A 21,847-nucleotide genomic window follows, 5' to 3' on the forward strand; every position below is an offset into this window, starting at 1 on the left:
AGCTGTCACTGTTTGCAGATGACATGATACTATACATACAGAATCCTAAAGATGCTACCAGAAAACTACTAGAGCTAATCAATGAATTTGTTAAAGTAGCAGGATACAAAATTAATGCCCAGAAATCTCTTGAATTCCTATACACTAATGATGAAAAATCTGAAAGTGAAATTAAGAAAACACTCCCATTTACCATTGCAACAACAACAAAAATATCTAGGAATAAACCTACCTAAGGAAACAAAAGACCCTGTATGCAGAAAATTATAAGACACTGATGAAAGAAATTAAAGATGATACAAATAGATGGAGAGATATACCATGTTCTTGGATTGGAAGAATCAACATTGTGAAAATGACTCTACTACCCAAAGCAATCTACAGATTCAGTGCAATCCCTATCAAACTACCAATGGCATTTTTCACAGAACTAGAACAAAAAATTTCACAATTTGTATGGAAACACAAAAGACCCCGAATAGCCAAAGCAATCTTGAGAAAGAAAAACGGAGCTGGAGGAATCAGGCTCCCTGACTTCAGACTATACTGCAAAGTTACAGTAATCAAGACAGTATGGTACTGGCTCAAAACCAGAAATATAGATCAATGGAACAGGAAAGAAAGCCCAGAGATAAACCCATGCACATGTGGTCACCTTATCTTTGATAAAGGAGGCAAGAATATACAGTGGAGAAAAAGACAGCCTCTTCAATAAGTGGTGCTGGGAAAACTGGACAGCTACATGTAAAAGAATGAAATTAGAACATTCTCTAACACCATACACAGAAAAAACTCAAAATGGATTAAAGACCTAAACGTAAGGCCAGACACCATCAAACTCTTAGAAGAAAACATAGGCAGAACACTCTATGACATAAATCACAGCAAGATCCTTTTTGACCCACCTCCTAGAGATATGGAAATAAAAACAAAAATAAACAAATGGGACCTAATGAAACTTCAAAGCTTTTGCACAGCAAAGGAAACCATAAGTAAGACGAAAAGACAACCCTCAGAATGGGAGAAAATATTTGCAAATGAAGCAACTGACAAAGGATTAATCTCCAAAACATACAAGCAACTCATGCAGCTCAATATTCAAAAAACAACCCAATCCAAAAATGGGCAGAAGACCTAAATAGACATTCCTCCAAAGAAGATATACAGATTGCCAACAAACACATGAAAGAATGCTCAACATCATTAATCATTAGAGAAATGCAAATCAATACTACAATGAGATATCATCTCACATCAGTCAGAATGGCCATCATCAAAAAATCTACAATCAATAAATGCTGGAGAGGGTGTGGAGAAACGGGAACCCTCTTGCACTGTTGGTGGCAATGTAAATTGATACAGCCACTATGGAGAACAGTATGGAGGTTCCTTAAATAACTAAAAATAGAACTACCATATGACCCAGCAATCCCACTACTGGGTATATACCCTGAGAAAATCATAATTCAGAAAGAGTCATGTACCACAATGTTCATTGCAGCTCTATTTACAATAGCCAGGACATGGAAGCAACCTAAGTGTCCATCGACAGATGAATGGATAAAGAAGATGTGGCACATATATACAATGGAATGTTACTCAGCCATAAAAAGGAACAAAACTGAGTTATTTGTAGTGAGGTGGATGGATCTAGAGACTGTCATACAGAGTGAAGTAAGTCAGAAAGAGAAAAACAAATACTGTATGCTAACACATATATATGGAATCTAAAAAAGAAAAAAAAAATGGTCAGAGGAACCTAGGGGCAAGACGGGAATAAAGATGCAGACCTACTAGAGAATGGACTTGAGGATACAGGGAGGGGGAAGGGTAAGCTGGGACAAAGTGAGAGAGTGGTATAGACATATATACACTACCAAACGTAAAATAGATAGCTAGTGGGAGGCAGCCGCATAGCACAGGGAAATCAGCTTGGTGCTTTGTGACCACCTAGAGGGGTGGGATAGGGAGGGTGGGAGGGAGGGAGATTCAAGAGGGAAGAGATATGGGGACATATGTATATGTGTGACTGATTCACTCTGTTATAAAGCAGAGGCTGACACACCATTGTAAAGCAATTATACTCCAATAAAGATGTTAAAAAAAAAGTAGCATAGCCATTCTTGTTTCTCTGTATTCTGCTCTGAAGCCAGTTCTCTGCTTATGATGTAGCCAGTTAGGTAAAAATCTGAGAAATTTTCGACATGTCAGAAGATAAGTCACAGTATACTACATTAACTATAATTTTCATCATGTTTAACCTCTGAAAGTCACTGGTTTAAACTAAATTGGATAAAATTTAGAAAATCTAGCCAAATGTTGAAGCTTTCCTACTCAATATTACATAGATGCACGTAATCTCCTAAGCAGGTGGGTACAATATGTACTCAGCTGTTGCTAAAATCACTTGGCTCTGGCACATTCATGACTATTGCATTATATTTGTTGAGTAGTTTTTTGGACCTTGGTCATGAATATCTTTCAAAGATTTGAAAGATAAATACCTTTAAGCCTCTAATACAGATTACACAGCCTGACGTATTTACTGTTTTCAAGAAAACTTTCATTTCAGCAGACATTTCCTTACTCAGAGAAGAGATTCCTTATAGCAAAGGACTGACTGACTGTATCCGAAGGATAATGTTTAATGGGTTACAGTTTAGCTGGAGAAACATCTCGTCTTGTTCAACATTTAGCTTTTTGTTCAATTTGTAGAAGAACAGAGGTTGCAGGCTTCTCTCCTTCTTGGATTAGACAGGGATAGGAAATACACAGCTAAGAGGGTTAGTGTCCAAGAAGACTCTAGGATGGTCTGAATGTAATAAGATAAAATGTAGTGCGGCTACATGTAAACTCTTGTACTTGAGTCCAAAGAGTCGAATGTTCAATTAGTGCTCAGCAATGGCTGTGGAATTAAGAGTGCGTCAACTAAAATCACTTATGGCAAATGAAGTGGCAACCTCTCCAGCTTGCCCAGGGCCAGCCCTGCAGAACCGGGGAGGTGAGCTGTGCTAATTCGCTGTAGGGTCGAGGCCGATGCCACTGCCTGGAGAGCCCAGAGCCGAGATGCTTCACCGCGTCCTACGTTTCCGTGAACTTTTAAACTCCCCAGCAGCAGCCGCTCCAGGATGAATTTCGTGGGCGACAGGAGAGGTCACCGCAAACCACAATCCTTATTTAGAGTTGCTGGCTTTAAGTTGTGAAGAGACCTGTCTCGCTGGGTGTGTGCAGGCGGAGAAGACACTGGTACAGCAGCGTCTGCCAAGGAGCTGCCCTCACGACAGGCGCGACTCACACGCCCGCCTTGTTCTACATCTTATTTGCTGTGTGCTGTGCCTCATTCTAGGAGAATGGGTATTGTAGTCACCAAGTAGCCTAAATTACTGACTAACCACACCTGTCTTAACAAAAGAAGCCTTCCCTCCAAAATACTTCCCATGTATTAGAAGCACTTTTCTCAGGAACACTGTTCTGTTTTTTTGTACACATGCTACAACGACTCCTCCAAGGTCCCCTCAGGGGGTGAGGCCAGCGCATGGGCACTAGCATCTTATATACGCAGAGATTGTTCTCACTGCGGCAAAGAGGAACACTCCTGTTTTTCTTGAAAGGCACAATTCTATTTAGCTTTCACTTCCCCATTGTGGGTCCTTAGGTGCAGAGGCACATGTTTCTATTATAAAGAAAAGAACATCGTGATGACTGGCACCTGGCTCTTGCCGGCAGGGTCGGGAACTCAGTGTGCACAGCGGATGGTGGAGAGCCGACCAGCTCAAGGTCACTGCTGCCACTTTAGGAAGGCAGGCCTGGTGTTGCTACCTCTTTTTTCTCTTTTTTTAAGAGATGCCAGGAATGCTGTTTTGAGCGTACATGTGAACAATTTTAAGTTTAAACTGTTGGGTCAAATTTAAATTGTACAAGCTGAATAAAACATGTCTGAATTGGTTACAGCTTACAGGCTACCAGTGTGTAACCTTTCCTCATTACCTTGATGTCTACAACTTCATGTTGAGAATAGAAGAAAAATCAGAAAAAAAATATTCAGCATCCAACAAAGAGTTATATTCTGTTCCACAAACAATTCCACAGCAATTTATCACTTATGTTACCAGTTAAGAATGACTAGAAATCAGCTACTGGCAAAGACCAGACCGGTTGGGGTAGGGCTTGGGGTGGGAAGACTTCACATGCCTATCTGTACTTGGTCACCATCTCTGGCCAACTGACATCTCTAACTGCTCAAGAGTTTGCTAGGTTTAGTAAGGTAAGTACTAATCCTTCCATAAAGTCCACGCTTCTCTGAAATAGAATACACATGTGGAATAAGTTTTGGCATGTTGACTTCGCAATTTATATCCAGACATAGATTCTTCAAGTTAAAGCTCACTTCCAGTCTCCCCCTTCACTTGTCCCCATGCAAAGGGTGCTCAGAATAATTGGCAACATCAAACTATTCCAGAAGATAGAGAATCTGACTTAAAAAAGAGAGCTGGAGTGAATCAATGGAGGGTAAGCAGTGCTCTGAGGTCAAACATTTGTTGGGTTTTGCTTTGGGATGGAAGCCAAATGATAGCTCTAATCAGAAAAATAATCTCTCTTCCAACTCTGGATATAAGATCAATATTGAGATGGATTGACACTGTCATTTCTCCTCAAGGCCCACCCTGAAGACGATTTCTCATCCTCTGAAGGATGCACACTCTAACATGCTTTTCTAGGTGTGACAATGTAATTAAAGGTGACCTCTCTGCCTAGACCCATCAGCAGCCCCCTAACTTGTCTTCCCAAATCCACGCTTGCCCACTTCAGTCCGTTTCCACAGGAGAGCGGGCGAGCCCCACTCTGATCACACCCACCTGTTACAACTTTTAATTGCCCACCATTGCTGTTAAGATAAGCACCCAAAGCCCTGCACGGTCTGGCTTGTGCAGCTTCTTCAGACTCAAACTTTTCTCCCTGTCACTGTCTACACGCCCAGCCCCACAGGCTCTCGTCAGTCCTTGGAAAGGGCCAGGTTCCCTCCTGCCTTGGGGCCTTCACACAGGCTCTCCACCCACCCCTCTGCACTCTAGCTCAGAGCCGAGATCTCCACTTAGATGGCACTTCGTGGAGAAGCCATCCCAGAACTGCCCTCCTGGTAGGCCAGGTTCTCTTGCTGTATTCTTTCATAGCTTTACTGTTCCTTCCTTTCCTTAATGGCACTTGTCACGGTTTACACGTGTATGACTGTTGGTTAACGTCCATCTCCCTGAACAGATCAGAAGCTCCACCCGGGGCAGAATTCACTGTTGTACCCACCACGGGGGTCACAGGAGTAACTGCAGAATTGAATGATCTTAATCTGTTCACACTTTTCTGCCCAATTTCCTTTACAATATGACATACGTTTATAAGCCAGCTGGTCTGAGGTGTGTACTTAAAGCAATTCTAAATGAGGAAAAAAAAAAGTCTGAGTGATTGCTAAAAGGTCAACAAAGACTTTCTTCATTGAAGGAGCTAAGTGGCTCAGTGAAGAATTAATGACATCTGGTTTTATATTCTGAACGAAGAACAGATTTATTAGGAAACGGTTAGTATAGTTAGCGTCAGCAGAAAGGTTATTTTTATACTTCTACCTTTCCAAAAAGAAGACCGCCCCGCCCCAAATCCCATCAACACAGTCATGCTTGGCGCGAATGTCATTCTTTCTTACTCTAGATGTGTCATGTGAATGTACGGGATCACTCATTCTGCCTCTTCCTTTTTCAAGTTCCACGCTTCTTGGGTAGATCAACACCAACACACAAAGTCAGAGCACAGAAAAGATAAACTCTAACAGGCTTTTATTACCTTTTCTTCTGAGTCCCCTGGTTGACAGGTAATTACTCCATCTCTTGATCCTCCTGCAAATGTTGCCTTACAGTTTGCAAGCCACTGTTGTCAGAAAGAGATACAGACATAGGTAAATTCAGTGATGTTCTAAGAATGTTTTTACAATCAATTCTGTCAGGAAAAATAGATTAAGCTTCTAATCACAGGAAAATAAAATTTTTATATAACGACTTTTTGAAAACTTTTTGGTTAAAGATTAATAATTTGAAATTAAAATATCAGCTCGGTGCTTTGTGACCACCTAGAGGGGTGGGATAGGGAGGGTGGGAGGGAGGGAGATGCAAGAGGGAAGAGATATGGGAACATATGTATATGTATAACTGATTCACTTTGTTATAAAGCAGAAACTAACACACCATTGTAAAGCAATTATACTTCAATAAAGATGTTTAAAAACAAACAAACAAAAAAAAACATAACTTCCCCAAATTGATAAAAAAAAAAAAATCTGCTTAGATGGGTTCAGTGATGGTCATTTAAAAATTTCAACATTTATCATTTCAGTGTTGTGATGTATCACCCTGAAGAATGGTTTCACCAGACCATTCCAAATTTAGGTATAGATTAAATTCACATATGGTTAGAAACTTTTCATACGACTGAGGTTAGGAGACAGGTCCCAACACTTCCTCGCAGGCTGGGTCATCCTGGACAATGCACCCTGACTCACGGCACACCTTCTTCTCTGTTATTTTGAGGTGGCTTCTTTGAGGCAGGTCTATTTCACTGTAAGAAAGGCTATTATAGTAATAGCCCAGCTATTTAAAGATTCTGCTGGTCTTAAGTATCTGGAATAGTAACTAGTATAGATGTGAAAGGAACCTTTGGGCAGAAAACAATAAGCACTGAAGAACTGAAACTCACACTTGACATCAAAAGACTGGCTCGTTCACCAACCAGAATGAAAGGATTACTTTTATTAACTGATGACTGAGAAGCTGGAAATCAGTGACAGCGAAAGAGCCACAGAAATAGAAGACAAAGGGAATTGTTGCAGTAGAATGTCAGAACTCTCTTTGACAGGTCATGAGATAACAACAACAAGAAACAAAAACCCAGTAGCTTTAGAATGAATATCTTCTATGTACGACGCACTTGTGCTGGGCAGTTTACATATATTATTTCTATTTTAAAGGCAATATTGTGTAGTGGTTAAGAGCATGGACCTTTGAATCCCACAGACCTGGGTTTCAATACCACTATGCTACCTCCTAGCTAATGAGAATAATAATAGCAACTCCCAGGGTAGTTGTAAGCATTACATGATTTAAGTTAAGAGATGTAACTCTTATCAGGTTGTTGGATACATAGAAAGGACTCAGGAAATGACAGCTACTATGACTCTTATAATGGTTATGTTCTTACAACAGTTCTGCAAATTAATTACTATTATAACTGTCTTAGAGATGATGAATCTGAGATGAGAGGAGGTAACTTACCCAAGGTCACTAGCCCTGAAGTAACTGAGCTGCAATTTGAACTCAAGTCCATCTGACTTAAAAATCCATGCTCTTTTTATAGTGCCTGGTATATGATAGGAAGTGCTCCATGGAAATTACACATGGAAGTTGCTGGAAATCAGGGGGTTTGCATGGATGGTTTCTGAATCACTTCTGCCTCTAACATTTTACAATTTACATCTTGGAAGGAAGAAAAAAGCAAAGAGCAGGAGCCGAGGCCACGAGAAACCACGGAGATGGAGAAGCAGCTACCGAGGGTGGTTAAAAGGAGAAGAGAGAGGAGGTCCGTCTCAACCAGTTTTGGGTGAGGCGAACACTGGAAGGAAGTAATTAACAATTTTAAATTTCTGAGAACAGAAAAGTTATAATGTTGATAAACTGACATATTAAGCAGATACCCACTTTCCCCAGTTTCTTGGTAGGGAAATTACAGGGCTAAAATCGAAAGCTGAAAATTTTCTCTTTTGTAGGTATCATTTTTATATAATCCATAGTACTGACAGTTCTGCCACCATTAAGTTGGAACTGTAATCCTTCACAGAAGAATAGATGAAATCTGTCTTCTCCCAAAAGAGCCTCTCTTGGGTAAATCACATCGCCTCCCAAGAGCTCACAGTGGTTGGGTTCATTTGGTTTTAACTAAATGTATAGGCACAGAAACATAAAAGCTTACTGAGAGGGTGGCCTCTTTTCTGTTGTTGTAGGTATCCAAATATTCTTGCAGTTCCAAAACACTGAACTTGAGCTTGTCCAAAAGTCCACAAGAAAGGAGCTAAGACAGGAAAATAATTTGTATTAAAACAACTTCCAGAGAGACACCTAGACAAAGGCATGGCTATGCAGAGAGAAAAGAGAAGTATATTTAGATGTAAAGTGTGGGGCGGGGGGGTTGGTAGCATCCATTTTAATAAGCTGTGCAGTTTGTAATTTAGCTCCACTATCAGCAGCAATTGCATTGGATACTGCTAATCAAAATCTCCTGTGAAAATATCCATCTTCCCCATATCAGTATAGACGGACAAATCTTAACAAGTATTCCACAGAAGCCCACATTAAGATACAGCATCCATTTTATGCATGGACTCTAGTGTCTTCATCCAGTAATACTCCAAGCAATGTGAAGACAGACCGCCAAATAGGTTTTCAAACTGATTTTGTATTTAATCTGTACTTTAAATCATTAGTATTACATTTATACAGTCATGATTCAGCCGTCAGCCAGGGACTGTTTTAATCATGCTTTAAACCAGCGGTCCCCAACCTTTTAGGCACCAGGGACCGGTTTCGTGGAAGACGATTTCTCCGCAGACGGGGTGGGGTGGGTGGGGGAGGGGTGGTCCAGGCGGTAATGCGAGCGGTGGGGAGCAGCAGATGGAGCTTCGCTCGCCCGCCCGCCCGCCCGCCGCCTACCTCCTGCTCTATGGCCTGGTTCCTAACAGGCTGCAGACTGGTACCGGTCCACGGCCTGGGGGTTGGGGACTCCTGCTTTTAAACTCATCATTTGCAGTTGGGCTGGACGAATCCATCCAGAGGGCAATCAGTCTCTTGGAAGTAGGGAAAGTGGTAACATCGTTGCCTCTGGGGACCCATCCGCCTAGCCAACCTGGCATCGTGGGGACTGGCTAGGTCCGCTCTGGGGGGTTAGCTCACCACATTCACAGCCTTCAAAGTCAAGAGTCATCGGAGAGAAGCGACAAGGCCGCGAAGGGAGCACAGAGGGGGATCTCCTCCTGATTCCCTGCAGTGACTGCCTTGGCTTGGGCTGGCCATGCACAGTCATTCCTGTGCAGGCCCAGGCCTCTGGGACTCATAGCACAGCAGAGCGCTGCTCGCAAACACGGAGAGTGTCTTTCAAACAAACCACAACACACGTGTGCTTCCCTGAAGTTCCGCACCATCAGCTGGGCGGGCCATTTGCTGCGGGAGCAGGCCTGAGATACTCACGGTCTCGGCGTCCACGAAAAGCGTGGGGCACTCGGAGCAGGACGTGAGCATCTGGGAAGAGCTGACGAACTTGGATCCGATGCCCCGGAGGTTGTCTCCAAGGTAACTGGCCGCATCACAGGTTAGGAAGCAGAACCTTTTCTGAATATTCTGAAAGGCAACATAATTACTATTTGTAAATGGCCACGTTTTAACTTTTGTACTAGAAAAAACTATTTTTTAATCTTCATAAAAATATCAGATGAGCACAGGTCCTCCATGTAGTGGCGGGGGGGGGGGGGGCGGTGATAGGGGCAGAGTGAATGTCTTAAGTCAAGTGAGTAATCACCCAATGTGAACAAAGTTTCTTCCTAAAATGTCATTTCCCAATGCATGGGTGCTCATATAATCTTTTAAATAAATGCTGCTTTTGCTTTTTGCTGATTGTCAGCGCCGGTCAGCAGCTTGAGTCTGCCTAGCGTGTTTGTCAGATGAGTGAGAATTTCTGAGATGACTTCAATGTGGGTGAGAGGAAAAAGGTCATGAGATATAATCTGTTTCCCAAGATCACAGCTCCCTGAGATAGAGCACTAAAATGGGCCATAAAGCCTCTGAAGAATGAAAGGGTAAATTCATGGGACCTGTCTCCCTGTGAGAGAGCCTCTGATTAGGAGTCTGTAACTCTGTCCGATAGCTTTGCACACATCAACTCATCAATCCTTGCAACCAGGTGAAGGAACTGAGGTTACGAGAGGTTAAAGGACTCAAGGTCATGCAACTAGTATGTGAAAGAGTAAGGATGAGCTTGACTTTTAAGTTCACATCCCTTCCATAAACCTATAATGCTTCCTAAATGTTACTATTCCCCCTATACTGCCTGAAGAAAAACCATAATTAGGAAGAATCTGACTCACTGGGCCTGTGTCAGTGCCAAAATGAGAACATTTTTAGCCCCAACTTCCAACACACAACATCTTTAACAAAAAGAACAAAATATTTAACCAAAAAATAATTCCGGTTCTAGGCACTGGTCTTCCCCAAAGAGATGTCGTACCTTTTGAGTTGGAGAATCTAACCCACGAGAAATCCTCTCTGCCCTGTTATGGGGAAATTAGCAGGTCCCCAAAACAGCAGCAGGCTCTTGGCTCTTTACAAGTTATACTAGAAAAACGTCTACCATGTTGCATATTATTTATTTTGTATTTAATACCTCTGAGAATCTTGCTATAATGCATAACATACATATGTCTTTATGGTGTTTTTAGTTTTATGTGCAATTAAAGAAAACACTCGACAGGATGTTGCTGCTGAAAGGAACAGGAAATGCCACGTGTCACCAGCTAGTGGAGTGGCAAAGCCGGGAGTAGGATCCAGGTCCTGCAGATAGTTTGGTTTCTTTCCATCTTACCCTAGGATGTGGTGAGATCTGGGTTCATTTCTGTATTTTTTTAAATGTTTTTTGGCCGTTCTGAGCAGCTTGCAGGATCTTAGTTCCCTGACCAGGGATCGAACCTGTGCCCCCTGTGGTGGCAGCGTGGAGTCCTAACCACTGGACCACCAGGGAAGTCCCTGGGTTTGTTTTCTATTGTACTGAGAAGCTAGATCTTTCAGGGAACTTCAGAGCCACATATGACTTCTATATAAAAATATATAGTTTGGTGACACTGTGTGATCAAATGACAATATTCTAACACAGGAGCAGCAGGAAGGATATACACTGACTGAGACACTTAGAAAGCCACCCATGCTGGACCTTTAGAAATCATTTCCTTGTTTTTAAAACCAAATTATTTTTGCAATTACCTCCTCTCTACCCCGTCCAAAATCCAACCAAATACAGGGAAACGTGGTGTCCAGACTCACAGGAAAAATGTTAGAAAACAGTAAACAGCCATGGTGAGGACATGACGAAAGATTAATAGACTGCATGTCTGAAATGTGTTTCATTTCCAGCATATTTGATTAATACCGATTTTGCGACCCGTGTTGCTCTCAATCACAGAGCATTTGATGGTAGCTGAGAAAGTTCTTAAAGCTAAATGTAATATTAAAAACTGAAATAGGAGGTACACATTTGTATTATTATTGCAGATAAGCTCCTTAGAAATTGGTCCAATACACTGATGAAAAAAATCCAAACCCCAATGTACCTCCCAGGGCCCAGCCCCATGTCCCAGCTCACGTGACAATCTGTTGCCGTACTGGCATTAAGTCAGAAACTGTACATTTAAGATTTATATTAAAAAGGTTTTTTTTTTCCCATTCATTCTTTCTGCATTAACTGAGCAGCTACTGTGTGTGAGCCACTGTGCCAGCTGCTGGGGAATCAAAGCAAGACACCATTACCTGCCCTCTCCAGGGAGACAGACACCTAAACAAGTGTGACAAGTATAACAGATACAACTACAATTGGCTCGGGATCCCAAGTGTGTGTGTGGGGGGCAGGGAGAAAGAGGTAAAGGAAGGTGTCATTCACTGAAGTGACAGCCAATCAGGGATTTGCATGTCATTGAGAGCACAGCTGTGGGAAAAGAGGAGATGACAGTTCTCGGCAGAGGGAAAAGTACTGCTCAGGACTATAAAATCGAGCAAGAAGAGTCTAGTAACCGTAATAAGAAAAAATTACTACAGCAGCCAAACTTAAATATACATTATTAACCATTATTTAAAAACTGACTTTAGAACAATATAATAAATTACTTTGCTCCTGAATCCTTAACAATTAAATTTACCTCAAATGGTAGCTTGTGGATAGTTGTTGTTTTTAAATTTCAGTCTGGCTTAATGCTAGGGTGTTTCTGGATTCTTATCTCTCAGCAGCCCATTGTTTTCTGTCTTAAGGCCAACAGTCCCTCCAGCCCCCACTGCATCTCAGACACAACCTTAGTTTTTGTCCATTCAGTTTTCTAACAGGTCTCACGAAAAGTAAACTGAAAAACTTGAGAGAGAGCAGCATGGATGACACTCAGAATACTGAGAAACTAGCTCTGAGTACTGTTGGTATACACTGCTCCAAAAATGGAAGGGCCTCCGGGCTCAAAAACCAAGTTGACTTTTATGTTAACTAAATTATGGCTTCCTGAATTTGAAATCATTTAAAGCAGATGATCCCAGTTTTTTCATTTTCCACTTTTTATATAATGCCTCATTTCCCTGCCTTTCCCTTCTGCCTTTCCCATGGCTCTTCCTGAAGGTGGTCAGAGGGCTCCATCCCTCAGTCCAGCTAAGTTCCTGTGCCTCTCTCGTGATATACTCAGCAGAACTCAACCTCTAGAAAAGCTTCACAGGCTGGCACGTTGAAGGACTTCATGGTGGGGAAAGATAAAAGGCAAGGAAAAACACAGTGAATTAAAAAGATAGAGGAGAAGTCTAAGCGGAAAGAAGAGATGGAGGCTGGGCTTGGCAGAAGGTGCCACCCTGTGGTCCTGAAGTCCTGGCTGCCTGCCTGGGACTGATGATGCCAGTGAAAACCAGAGTGGGGGAGCGAGGGGCACAGCACGGCGGCCTGAATCCCTGAGCGCAGCGTCTCCACAGTGCCAGCCTGAGTAGATGAAGGTTGAGGAGAAGAAAGGATGAAGTCAGAGGACACTGAAGGATGTCAGGAGGACAAAGTAGTATAAACCCAGCACTTAACCCCTTCAGTTGGAGGCCAGCTGGCTCCCCAAAGAGACCTCAGCCCCGGCGCATCTGTGGGCCCCTCCGTGGGCGCAGTACCTTGAACAAGGAGGAGAACACGTGGAACGTGTACACGGCGCAGGAGCCGTCCGAGTCGCACAGCAGCTGGTTGACGTGGCTGCGCCACGCCTCCTCCGCGTCGTCACAGGCTGCGGGCTGAAACGCAGCGAGGATGGCCGAGAAGAAGGGCGAGGGGGGCGGCGAGACTCCTCTCTCGCCTTCTCCAAAGCTGGAACAAATGCAAACGGCAGCGTCAGGAAGTGGCGTCCTCTCACCCCGAGGCACCCATTCTGCCCACTCCTCCCGCTGGGGTCGCTTTGGGAGCCTGGCTCCCATTCAGAGGTCTCCAAGATTCTTTTCTGACTCTAGAAAAGAGAATTTTCACCTGTAGAATTTCTGGGATTCCTCCCACTCGGATTTCCTTTATAGACTCGGTACCTCTTTTAGCCTTCAGTAACTGCCCCTCACTTTCTGGACAGCCTTTCCCCGGACACAGGATACATTCATTCCTGTGCTGGGGCCCATTGCAGTCCTTTTCATTTTTCAATACAATAAGTGATGAGAAAATTTCTGAATCTTTTCACTTTTCCTTTGTGGAGGGACAGTATTAGTGGGTGCATATACATAAATGCCCAGAAGAAAAGAGCAGAGAGAGGAAAGGAAATGAAAGAAGAGAAATGCAGGGGGAGACAGAGAGTAACGAAGAAAGGAGAGAAAAATGAACTAACTGTGAAAAGTCAAAGTTCTTCTCTAGATATCACCGTAAGCTGTTTCTCTGATGGACGGATATGGGTCACCATAACAGAAGGCCTCTGTCCAGCCACATCAGAAGCTTTTACTTAATTCTTATTTTCAACGTTCAGAGGAGTGATTTTAGGATTCTGACTTTCTTCTCCTAAAGTAAATCTGTAGCATTATTATTTGTGATTTATTCTAGATGCCACATTAGTGGGGTTTTAAAAAATCTATCCTCTTTATATTTTTTCCTATTTGTATTCTCTGACTAGATCTCACTTGTCTCAGAAATGTCAGCCACGAGGCTGAAAGCCACCCACTTAAAAAAAGAGTAGGTATTTGGCTTATAAGGGGCCTCTTGTTCTGGTCTTTTAACTCAAAATGAAAAGAACTCCCTATTTCCAAGCCTTGCCAAGCTTGCTTATTTTCAAAGCTTACAAGGCCTGGACCATGTCCCCAGGCTCCCCTCTGGCTTTTTACATGACTCTAGGGCTTTATGGGTTCCGCATAAGGCCCTGCTCTGGGGTTGGATGATTCCCACCCGCCGAGAGCCTTCCAAGTTATATGTCCGCTTGGACTCCTTTGTTAGGAAGTCCCAGCAGCACAAGCCTGACATTTAACTGGAGTTAGAGCGAAGCCGGTACGACGTGCCCTGTACACTCTTCACCTGGCAAGAGTAAACTGGTCCAGCGCTCGACTGCCTTTTTCTTCTGCCTCGGTCATATCCAGGCTAAAGCTATCGCTGCATTCGAAAGTTGCCGGGAGCTCATTGATGGAGCTGGAAAGATCATCCTCATGCACGGGGGTGTCCTCCTCCTCCTGGACAGCGTTGACCTGGGAGCATAAAAAGAGAAAAGAATCCCCCCCAATATGTAAGACTATCCATAGAAAAATCTGCAATCCTGAGAGTAATAGAAATTGGGGGCATTTGTCTTCTAGCTACGGTAGAGTCAATTTCTGTAACTGAACTCAAGAATTCTCTGAAGTACTGTTCTTTCTTTATCTTCCTTTCAGTCTTTTCCGGGAGAGTTCCCAAAGAGGCTCTCAGTAGATTACCATATCTGACCCACGCTTATGAAGTATAAAATGCTAAACTTGGAAGAGACCGTAGAGACCCCCCTGGTCCAATCTCCATATTTTATAGACGAGGAAACAGTTGCTCCACGTGGGAAAATGACGTGCCTAATAACAGGTATATAATCAGAGCCAGAGCTGGGACTAGAGACACCATCTCTGATTCAGAACTCTTTTCATTGTACAACCCCAGTCTTCTAAAGCAAGTTATCTGGAGTTAACTCTCCAATATATTATATAATATGTCCAATATTACCTATGGAAACTAGAATTTAGAATTGTCAGTGCCTGGCATAGTAAAGGCTCCAGAAGTGTCTGCGGTGCTCACAAGTGATCCAGAGTTATTCACCAAGCCTGCCACGTTGACAGGCCTTTCCATGCTGAAAATCCTCCGAGATCCATATATGCATATGCTTTACTCTTGGGAATATCCCTTGAAGATAATAGATATGAGAGGCTGCTCTCACGTTGCTATAAAATGTAGAATGATCTGCGAGATGAAAGGGCTCTAGGGCAGGCAGAGCTGGGATCACTGAGGGGCAGGAAAAAGACGTAGCAAGTCAAATGGAAAAAGAGGCTGGGCTTGAACCTGGGCCAGGGGGAAATCATCTGGAGAACTGATTGTTCTTCGGGAGAGGAAGGAAGGCAACTGGATCACAGAGCAGAAGAGGAGAGGAAGAAATCACACGTACATGGTTCAGTGAGTCATTTTCTTAAAACAAAAACAAAATCAAGGCAAAATAGATGTATATATGAATTAGAGAGTTATCGTGGGTTGACATCTGGCTGCCCATTTAGTATTTTGAGTCTAGGATTAAAGAGGGAAATTAGAAATGTTTACAGATATGTTAGGGAAATAGGTTCTCATGTCTTTGAAGGAATTGCTCATAAATACTGCGTTTCAGAGGCGTATCCATATCTGCTGCTTCTTGCTTTTTATTTATTTTTATTTTTTTATCTTTAATACATTTACTATTGCCATTAAAAAAATACTTAGTTTCTGTCCAGTTAGAATTTCATTAATGGTCCACTTCATATAATTTTTGTTGTTGTTGTTAAAAACTCATTTATCCTTTACCCCAAATTTTGAATGTGAACAGTAACTGTCAAGGTTGACAGCCGTGCAGTTAAGCAGCTTAATTTTGGCTAGAAGATGAAAGATTCACTGCTTTCTTGTGTCTGATGAGTGGACAGAGCACTATATTTTATTTTATTATTTCTTTATTTTTTAAATTAATTTTTATTGGAGTATAGTTGATTTACATCTTCCTGCTTTTTAAAACTAGAGTGGTTCCAACGAGACTGCTGACTGGCCTGGGTTATTAGTGTATATAGACTTAATCTATTAGGGGCGGGCTGAGTTCTTATAAAAATATTTTCTATTTTCTCTTTCTAACATCACAGATACATCATCAAACATTGCAGAAGCCCAGCTGATGTGAAAAACAGAGATAGCTTTTCAGAAATTAGACTCAGCCTTTCCTTGACAGAATTCCTTGATAGATTTCTGTATGAGTCCATGAAAATATTACTCCTTAGGCAATGCTTTGTATGAGGAATTATATAACTTAGCATTCAAAATAGAAAAGTTGAGAAAATGACTATTGCAAGACTGAGAAATAATAAATGCTAATAACTTCACATTTATTTTGTGGTGTCCTTTCCATGAAGTTTATTTCTTGATATTAAGATTCTGGCATTTTAATCTCAGACAGTTTTCTTTCTGGCCCCTTTTTTGGCTAAAAAAGGACTCTGCTAATTCTAAGAACCCTGATCACTGTCCTTTTGCAATGGGGAAGTCTTAGAAATAATTATTTTTTAAGCTTCAATATTTTTAGGTGATTGCAGTTTCACTGGTTGCCCTTGGTTTAAAGTAGATTAGATTTTGCTAGATCGCAGACATATTTTTTAGCACACTGTAAAAGAATACAGAATAGCCTGTATTATATTTTTCTAGTAGAAGTATCAGAAAGAATATACTTTTGTAAATTTTTTTCTATTTCATTTTCTCCTTAAACTTATACCACCATAACCAAACTAAAGATAAAGAAAACTTTATCCTAACAGCAATAGGTTATTTTGGTATTTCTAATATAAGAAAATAAAATTCTGTACTAATGGGCATTTATGTGGGCACATATGTGAACACAGTGTGGGAGTTGATAGTTTTATGGACAAGGTAGTTTATGGAAATATTGATAAAATAAACCTTAAATGAAATACACATTTTTAGATTTTTTTTTTTTTAAAAGCTGACCTTTTAAATAAGGAAATTGTATCCATTACTTACTTTTCTCCTCAGAGAGCCTGGCTAGGACAGTTTTGTGCATAATACTGTGATTGATATTGAAAATTCTGATAGTCCGCCAAAGGCGAGAACAGAATCAATGTACAGATTGTAAAATTGGTTCCTACATAGGAAAAAATTTCCCCCTGATACGTGCATACACCCACACCTCACTTAGCAGATTGTTCTATAAAAGTCATGACAAAGAACAGCAGTTTCCCGGTCTCAGCAATCTCCGACATACACCAATTTGTTTTGCCATTAATCAAATGGCAAAACACGAGCAGTGTTCGTGCTCTATGGAAAATGCAAAATGTTTCATTTTAAAAGAACCTCAAATCAAATCTCCTTCAACCAACAGGAAGATGGCCACTCAGGTCTGTGAGAGTAAAGCAACTTCAAAACCTAGGTTTAGGGGCGTAAACTCAACTACTTCAAAAAAGAAAGAAAGAAAATAAAGATAGTCCCTCCACTTAGAACCTGCTAAGAATGCTCAGAAAATTGGAAGTACATTTTTTTTTTTTAAAGAAAACTACAATCAACGATTGCCAAAATCTCTTCACCTTTGAACCCTCAGAAATCTGAAGATTATTCATATCAGGCAGAGAAGCGTCAAAGCTAGCCATTCTGGTGTTAAAGGCATGAGGGTCAGCGGGGGTCATATCGCAGGTGGTCGTGAGTTCCATGGGATGAGTCTCCTCAGAAGGGGAGAGATTCATGATCTGTTGAGAAAGCAAAGGAAATAAAACAGAGTGTGACGTTCCCGTTCTTTAAAAGCTCTAATTATTCTTTACATAAGAGTACAAACCAGTGTACAAGCTAGTTTTTGGTGGACAGGTAATAACTGTTTAACATACATACTTCACTGTCATTAGAACTTAAGCACAGTAGCTGGCAAGGCCCAGCACTGAAAAATACAAACACCCCTGTTTCCAGATAACCCCATCAAAATGTCTGTGTCATATTTCCTCAAACTTCAGATGTCTGAGGAATTAAAAAAAAAAAAAGATTTCAGCATAATAAAAGTTATTTGGGGAAAATCTAGGCTTGAACAGATTTGATCGCATTCAGGGCTTATAAAAACCCCAGTGTTTGTTTCCATTTGCACCCTACAGAGAAGAGACCGGTTAGAATCAGACACCACCTGATGTTTCAGAGTTGAGTTTAGCAGCTGTATCAAGTTTCTGTAGCTGCAACTGGAAACTGCACTACTGCTTGAATCACAAAAAGAAGTCTCCCAATGTCTTGGGAAGAGTAGGTTGAGAGTTCCTACTTACTAGGTCAGAGTGCTCCAGGATCTGGCTGGTGGTGAGATCCTCCTCTTCGGAGGATTCGTCGGAATCCTCGTGGTTCATTTTATTTAGGCTGGGAGAACTTCCTGAGAGCTGGCGCTCCTCCAGAAGCTGCATATCGCACTTGTCCAGACTATCCAGAGAACGCCTGCGGACTCCCCAGTTGAAATTGTCCATACTCTCGCCCTGAAATCACACCATCAGCTCCTTTTTTAAGGCCAAAATCCTCCTGCACTCACGCCTTTACACAGTCGATTAGCCATAGCTTAGTAATAAAAATTTTCATTATGAACTCTCAAGCCCTCATGGCCTTGGGCACCAAACATTTTGCTTACATGATGTGAAAAGTAGTAAGAAGCACACTGTTTTCACCAAAATGCGTATTAAATCGTAGGTAGACATGATTATACACTCTACTCTGGCACAGTGGGTAACATCTTGTTTTTTAACAAGTTGATTTTGGGATACTCTATAAATGATCCGTGTTAACAAAAATCTGTCAGAAAGAGACTGTTAATATTAAAACAACTTCAAAAGAGATGTTCCCTCCCCAAACCCCGCCCCTGTTTAGTACTCTTTTCAGAAGGAGAAAAAGTAGGAGCTACGCTTGTGGCACGTTCCACACCCTCTGGGTATTAAGTAGAAGAGCATTAGGTAAACATTCCAGGCTGTTTCTGCCGCAGCAGTTTTCACAGATAAAATGCAGAGTTAAAGGGTATCAGAGAGCAGCTGGGCACAGTCGGACAATCATGCACTATGCAGAGGCCAGAGCAGCAAGGCTTCAGTTTTGCTTTAGGCTCATCTTTAAATAATTGTCCCAACATAGAAAACAGTTCCTTCCCTAGACCTGAATGGACTGACTCGGTACCAAGGATTATTGCTGAATTGTACATTTGCACTGAGAACTGGGCTAAGTGGCAATGTAAAGTGTTAAATAAAGATTTTAGATATAGCTCAGACTTTCTCTACAAACCATCAGATATTAAATAAGCTTATTTGATGAACATAAATTTTTTTTCTGAAAACCAATCTGGGTTTTATTTTTCTCTCTGTTAAGATAGGAATAAAGCTAGAGAAATATTACTAGCTCATTGGTGAGCAAATTTTAACCTAAACAAATAGGTAATCTGAATAAAATCTAGCACAGAATCTTATTTATATTAGTCATTTGAAACACTGATGGTTCACTGACATAAATAACTTTTTTTTTAAATGTGATGTTTCATTTTATTTTTTTGTATTCTGGCCATACCGCATGGCATGTGGGATGGTTCCCCGACCAGGGATTGAACCTGGGCCTCTGCAGTGAAAGCACCGAATCCTAACCACTATGCCACCAGGGAACTCCCATAAATAACTTTCTGATGAGAGCTCAGTAAATAGCATAATAATATAATTTCAGTGAGAGATGTAAATTACTATTAAAATTAATGAGCATTAAATTTATTAATTTTCCTCTGGTTTTCAGGGTCTATTTTTTCTGGCTCCTAATGAAATGAATCTTACCATTCTCACAGATCTCTCATATAATAGATGCTTAGCTTTTCCAAAGTCTGTTTTGGCTATTCATGGTGGAAGGCAACAGGTAAGAATCCTGAACACATTCTGGATATGATATGGAAATTATCATTATTCACCCCATTTATGATATTTATGATTGTTCTTAGGACTGTTTGATTATAAGATTCAGAATATGCTTTCCATAGTTTATAGCTGTATTTGTACCTTTTATCTGTAAGTGCTGTGATAAATTACCACCAAATGATTTTTTTTCCTGGTAGAAAAGGCTGACTGTTGTGCTGGTATTTTAAAATAGCTGTTTCAGTGAAAAAATGAAAAAAATGTGGAAGAGGCAAGAGTTCTGGGAAGAAAAAGAAAACTCAATGTGTGAAGAAATAAAGAGGGTAAAGAAAAGTGAGATTACAATACAGAGAAAAAAGAATGTAAAAGTTACTGGGAAAAACGTACAACTGTAAAACATAATTCACAAAACTGATTCTCTTGTACCAAATCAATGGATAGGTTAGATGAACTATCTCAGGCAGCAGTTCTGGAAATCTCCCACACTGAACCTGGGTTGCACTGAGCTTGCAGAGAAATACAGACACCTAGGGCCAGAAAATGCTACACTGGGTATAGATTGCCATTGCTGTTAATTTGATTGCAGCTCAGGTGAAGATCTGAATCAATCAGGCATGGGAACTGGGAGTCAGGGAAGTTGTTCTTGCAGGAATAATATCTGGGTGTCTTGCTAGAGGATGCAATAACTCCATTAGAGGCAAAGATGTTGAAACTGTTTCCCTGGTAGTAGCTGAGGGGTTGAGATGGAACAGTAGCCTAGCCTACGTTAAAGTCGGTGGTGATTAAAAGTCAACTGGGCCTTCTCATAGCACAGGAATACCCCTATTGGGAGAGCCACCTTCCAACTTCCCCACACCCAAATGTCAGATTTGCATTTTATGTTACCTACAAGGTCAAAAGCCAAAAGACTGTTTCACTGATTAAGTGAGATTTTCTATGTGTGAGAAAATTTAGAAGACGGCTAACTATTCCTGATGGACAATTTGCATATGTCAGTTATCAAACTTAAATAACCACTCAGGATTTATACTGAGATGAGAAAGTATTCACGACTGAATGTTCCAGAAATGTTGGAAATCGTATTCTTTGATATTGGAGTTCCAAAAAATAAGAATTATTGTTGAAGGAACTTGGATGGTCAGAATATGTTCCCCAAATGTACCTACTTAGATACAGGGTGATCATAGGTCAGTTTGCCCAGGATAATCCGAGCTTATGCCTGTTGTCTGGGTGTAATTATTACCGGACCCCTTTTACTTGAAAAGGGTCCTCATTTGGATGAAATTTTATATAGTCACCATCCAAAGATAGCTCCTAATTCCTGGAAAATAAAAGGAATTGATTGGCAGTATATGTGGTATATTGTTAGATGCAGCTTGTTGATTTCACTTTTAATAAAAGAATTTAACAGCAAAACCAATCCAGCTATACAACTGCCTAATGAGAAATTATAGGATTTCCATGGATCATATTTAAAAACTCACTCTCTCTCAAGAGATATAATCATGCAACTTCCAGAACTAAACATATAAAGATTTTAAAACTATCTCATATTTATACTTCAGAAAATATTTCCCTTCTACAGCAACCAAGAAAAATACTTCTATCACACACATCTCAATGTAAATGTGCAAATAGGCATACATACTCTCGAAGGGGGGAAAAGCAGTTATGCAGTTATAAATCTGCAATGATGCAAAACATCTACTAGTGCATCTGAATTGAAAATAGCATCATCTTACCTGAAGTTCCTGTGTAGCAGATTGAATGGACAGAAAAACAAATAAGAGGTCTATTTAAAATGATTATATTAGATACTCAAGTGCATTTGTCTTAGTTTTAACACAACAGCAACTAACAGTGCTAACAGTATATACGTCAGTAGATGCAACTTAAAGAAAAAAGGCAAAGATACACAAACCCCACAAAGAAAAATTAGTACAAAACAC

General features: G+C 41.0%; 1 protein-coding gene across 4 annotated transcripts in view; it reads right to left on the reverse strand.

Moving 5' to 3' along the window:
- Positions 1-21,847, reverse strand: part of FRY (FRY microtubule binding protein) — a 327,509-nt gene that overhangs the window by 12,932 nt on the left and 292,730 nt on the right. For all 4 annotated transcript variants that reach the window (XM_061171162.1, XM_061171164.1, XM_061171163.1 and 1 more), the window contains 7 exons: positions 18,303-18,503; positions 17,589-17,747; positions 14,332-14,498; positions 12,969-13,158; positions 9,276-9,425; positions 8,005-8,103; positions 5,830-5,913 (listed from right to left, as the gene is read on the reverse strand). In XM_061171162.1, the coding sequence (XP_061027145.1) occupies positions 5,830-5,913; positions 8,005-8,103; positions 9,276-9,425; positions 12,969-13,158; positions 14,332-14,498; positions 17,589-17,747; positions 18,303-18,503 (1,050 nt within the window). The remainder of the gene's footprint in view (positions 1-5,829; positions 5,914-8,004; positions 8,104-9,275; positions 9,426-12,968; positions 13,159-14,331; positions 14,499-17,588; positions 17,748-18,302; positions 18,504-21,847) is intronic.

This window comes from Eubalaena glacialis, chromosome 16 (assembly GCF_028564815.1).
Source record: "Eubalaena glacialis isolate mEubGla1 chromosome 16, mEubGla1.1.hap2.+ XY, whole genome shotgun sequence".
Classification (NCBI taxonomy): domain Eukaryota; kingdom Metazoa; phylum Chordata; class Mammalia; order Artiodactyla; family Balaenidae; genus Eubalaena; species Eubalaena glacialis.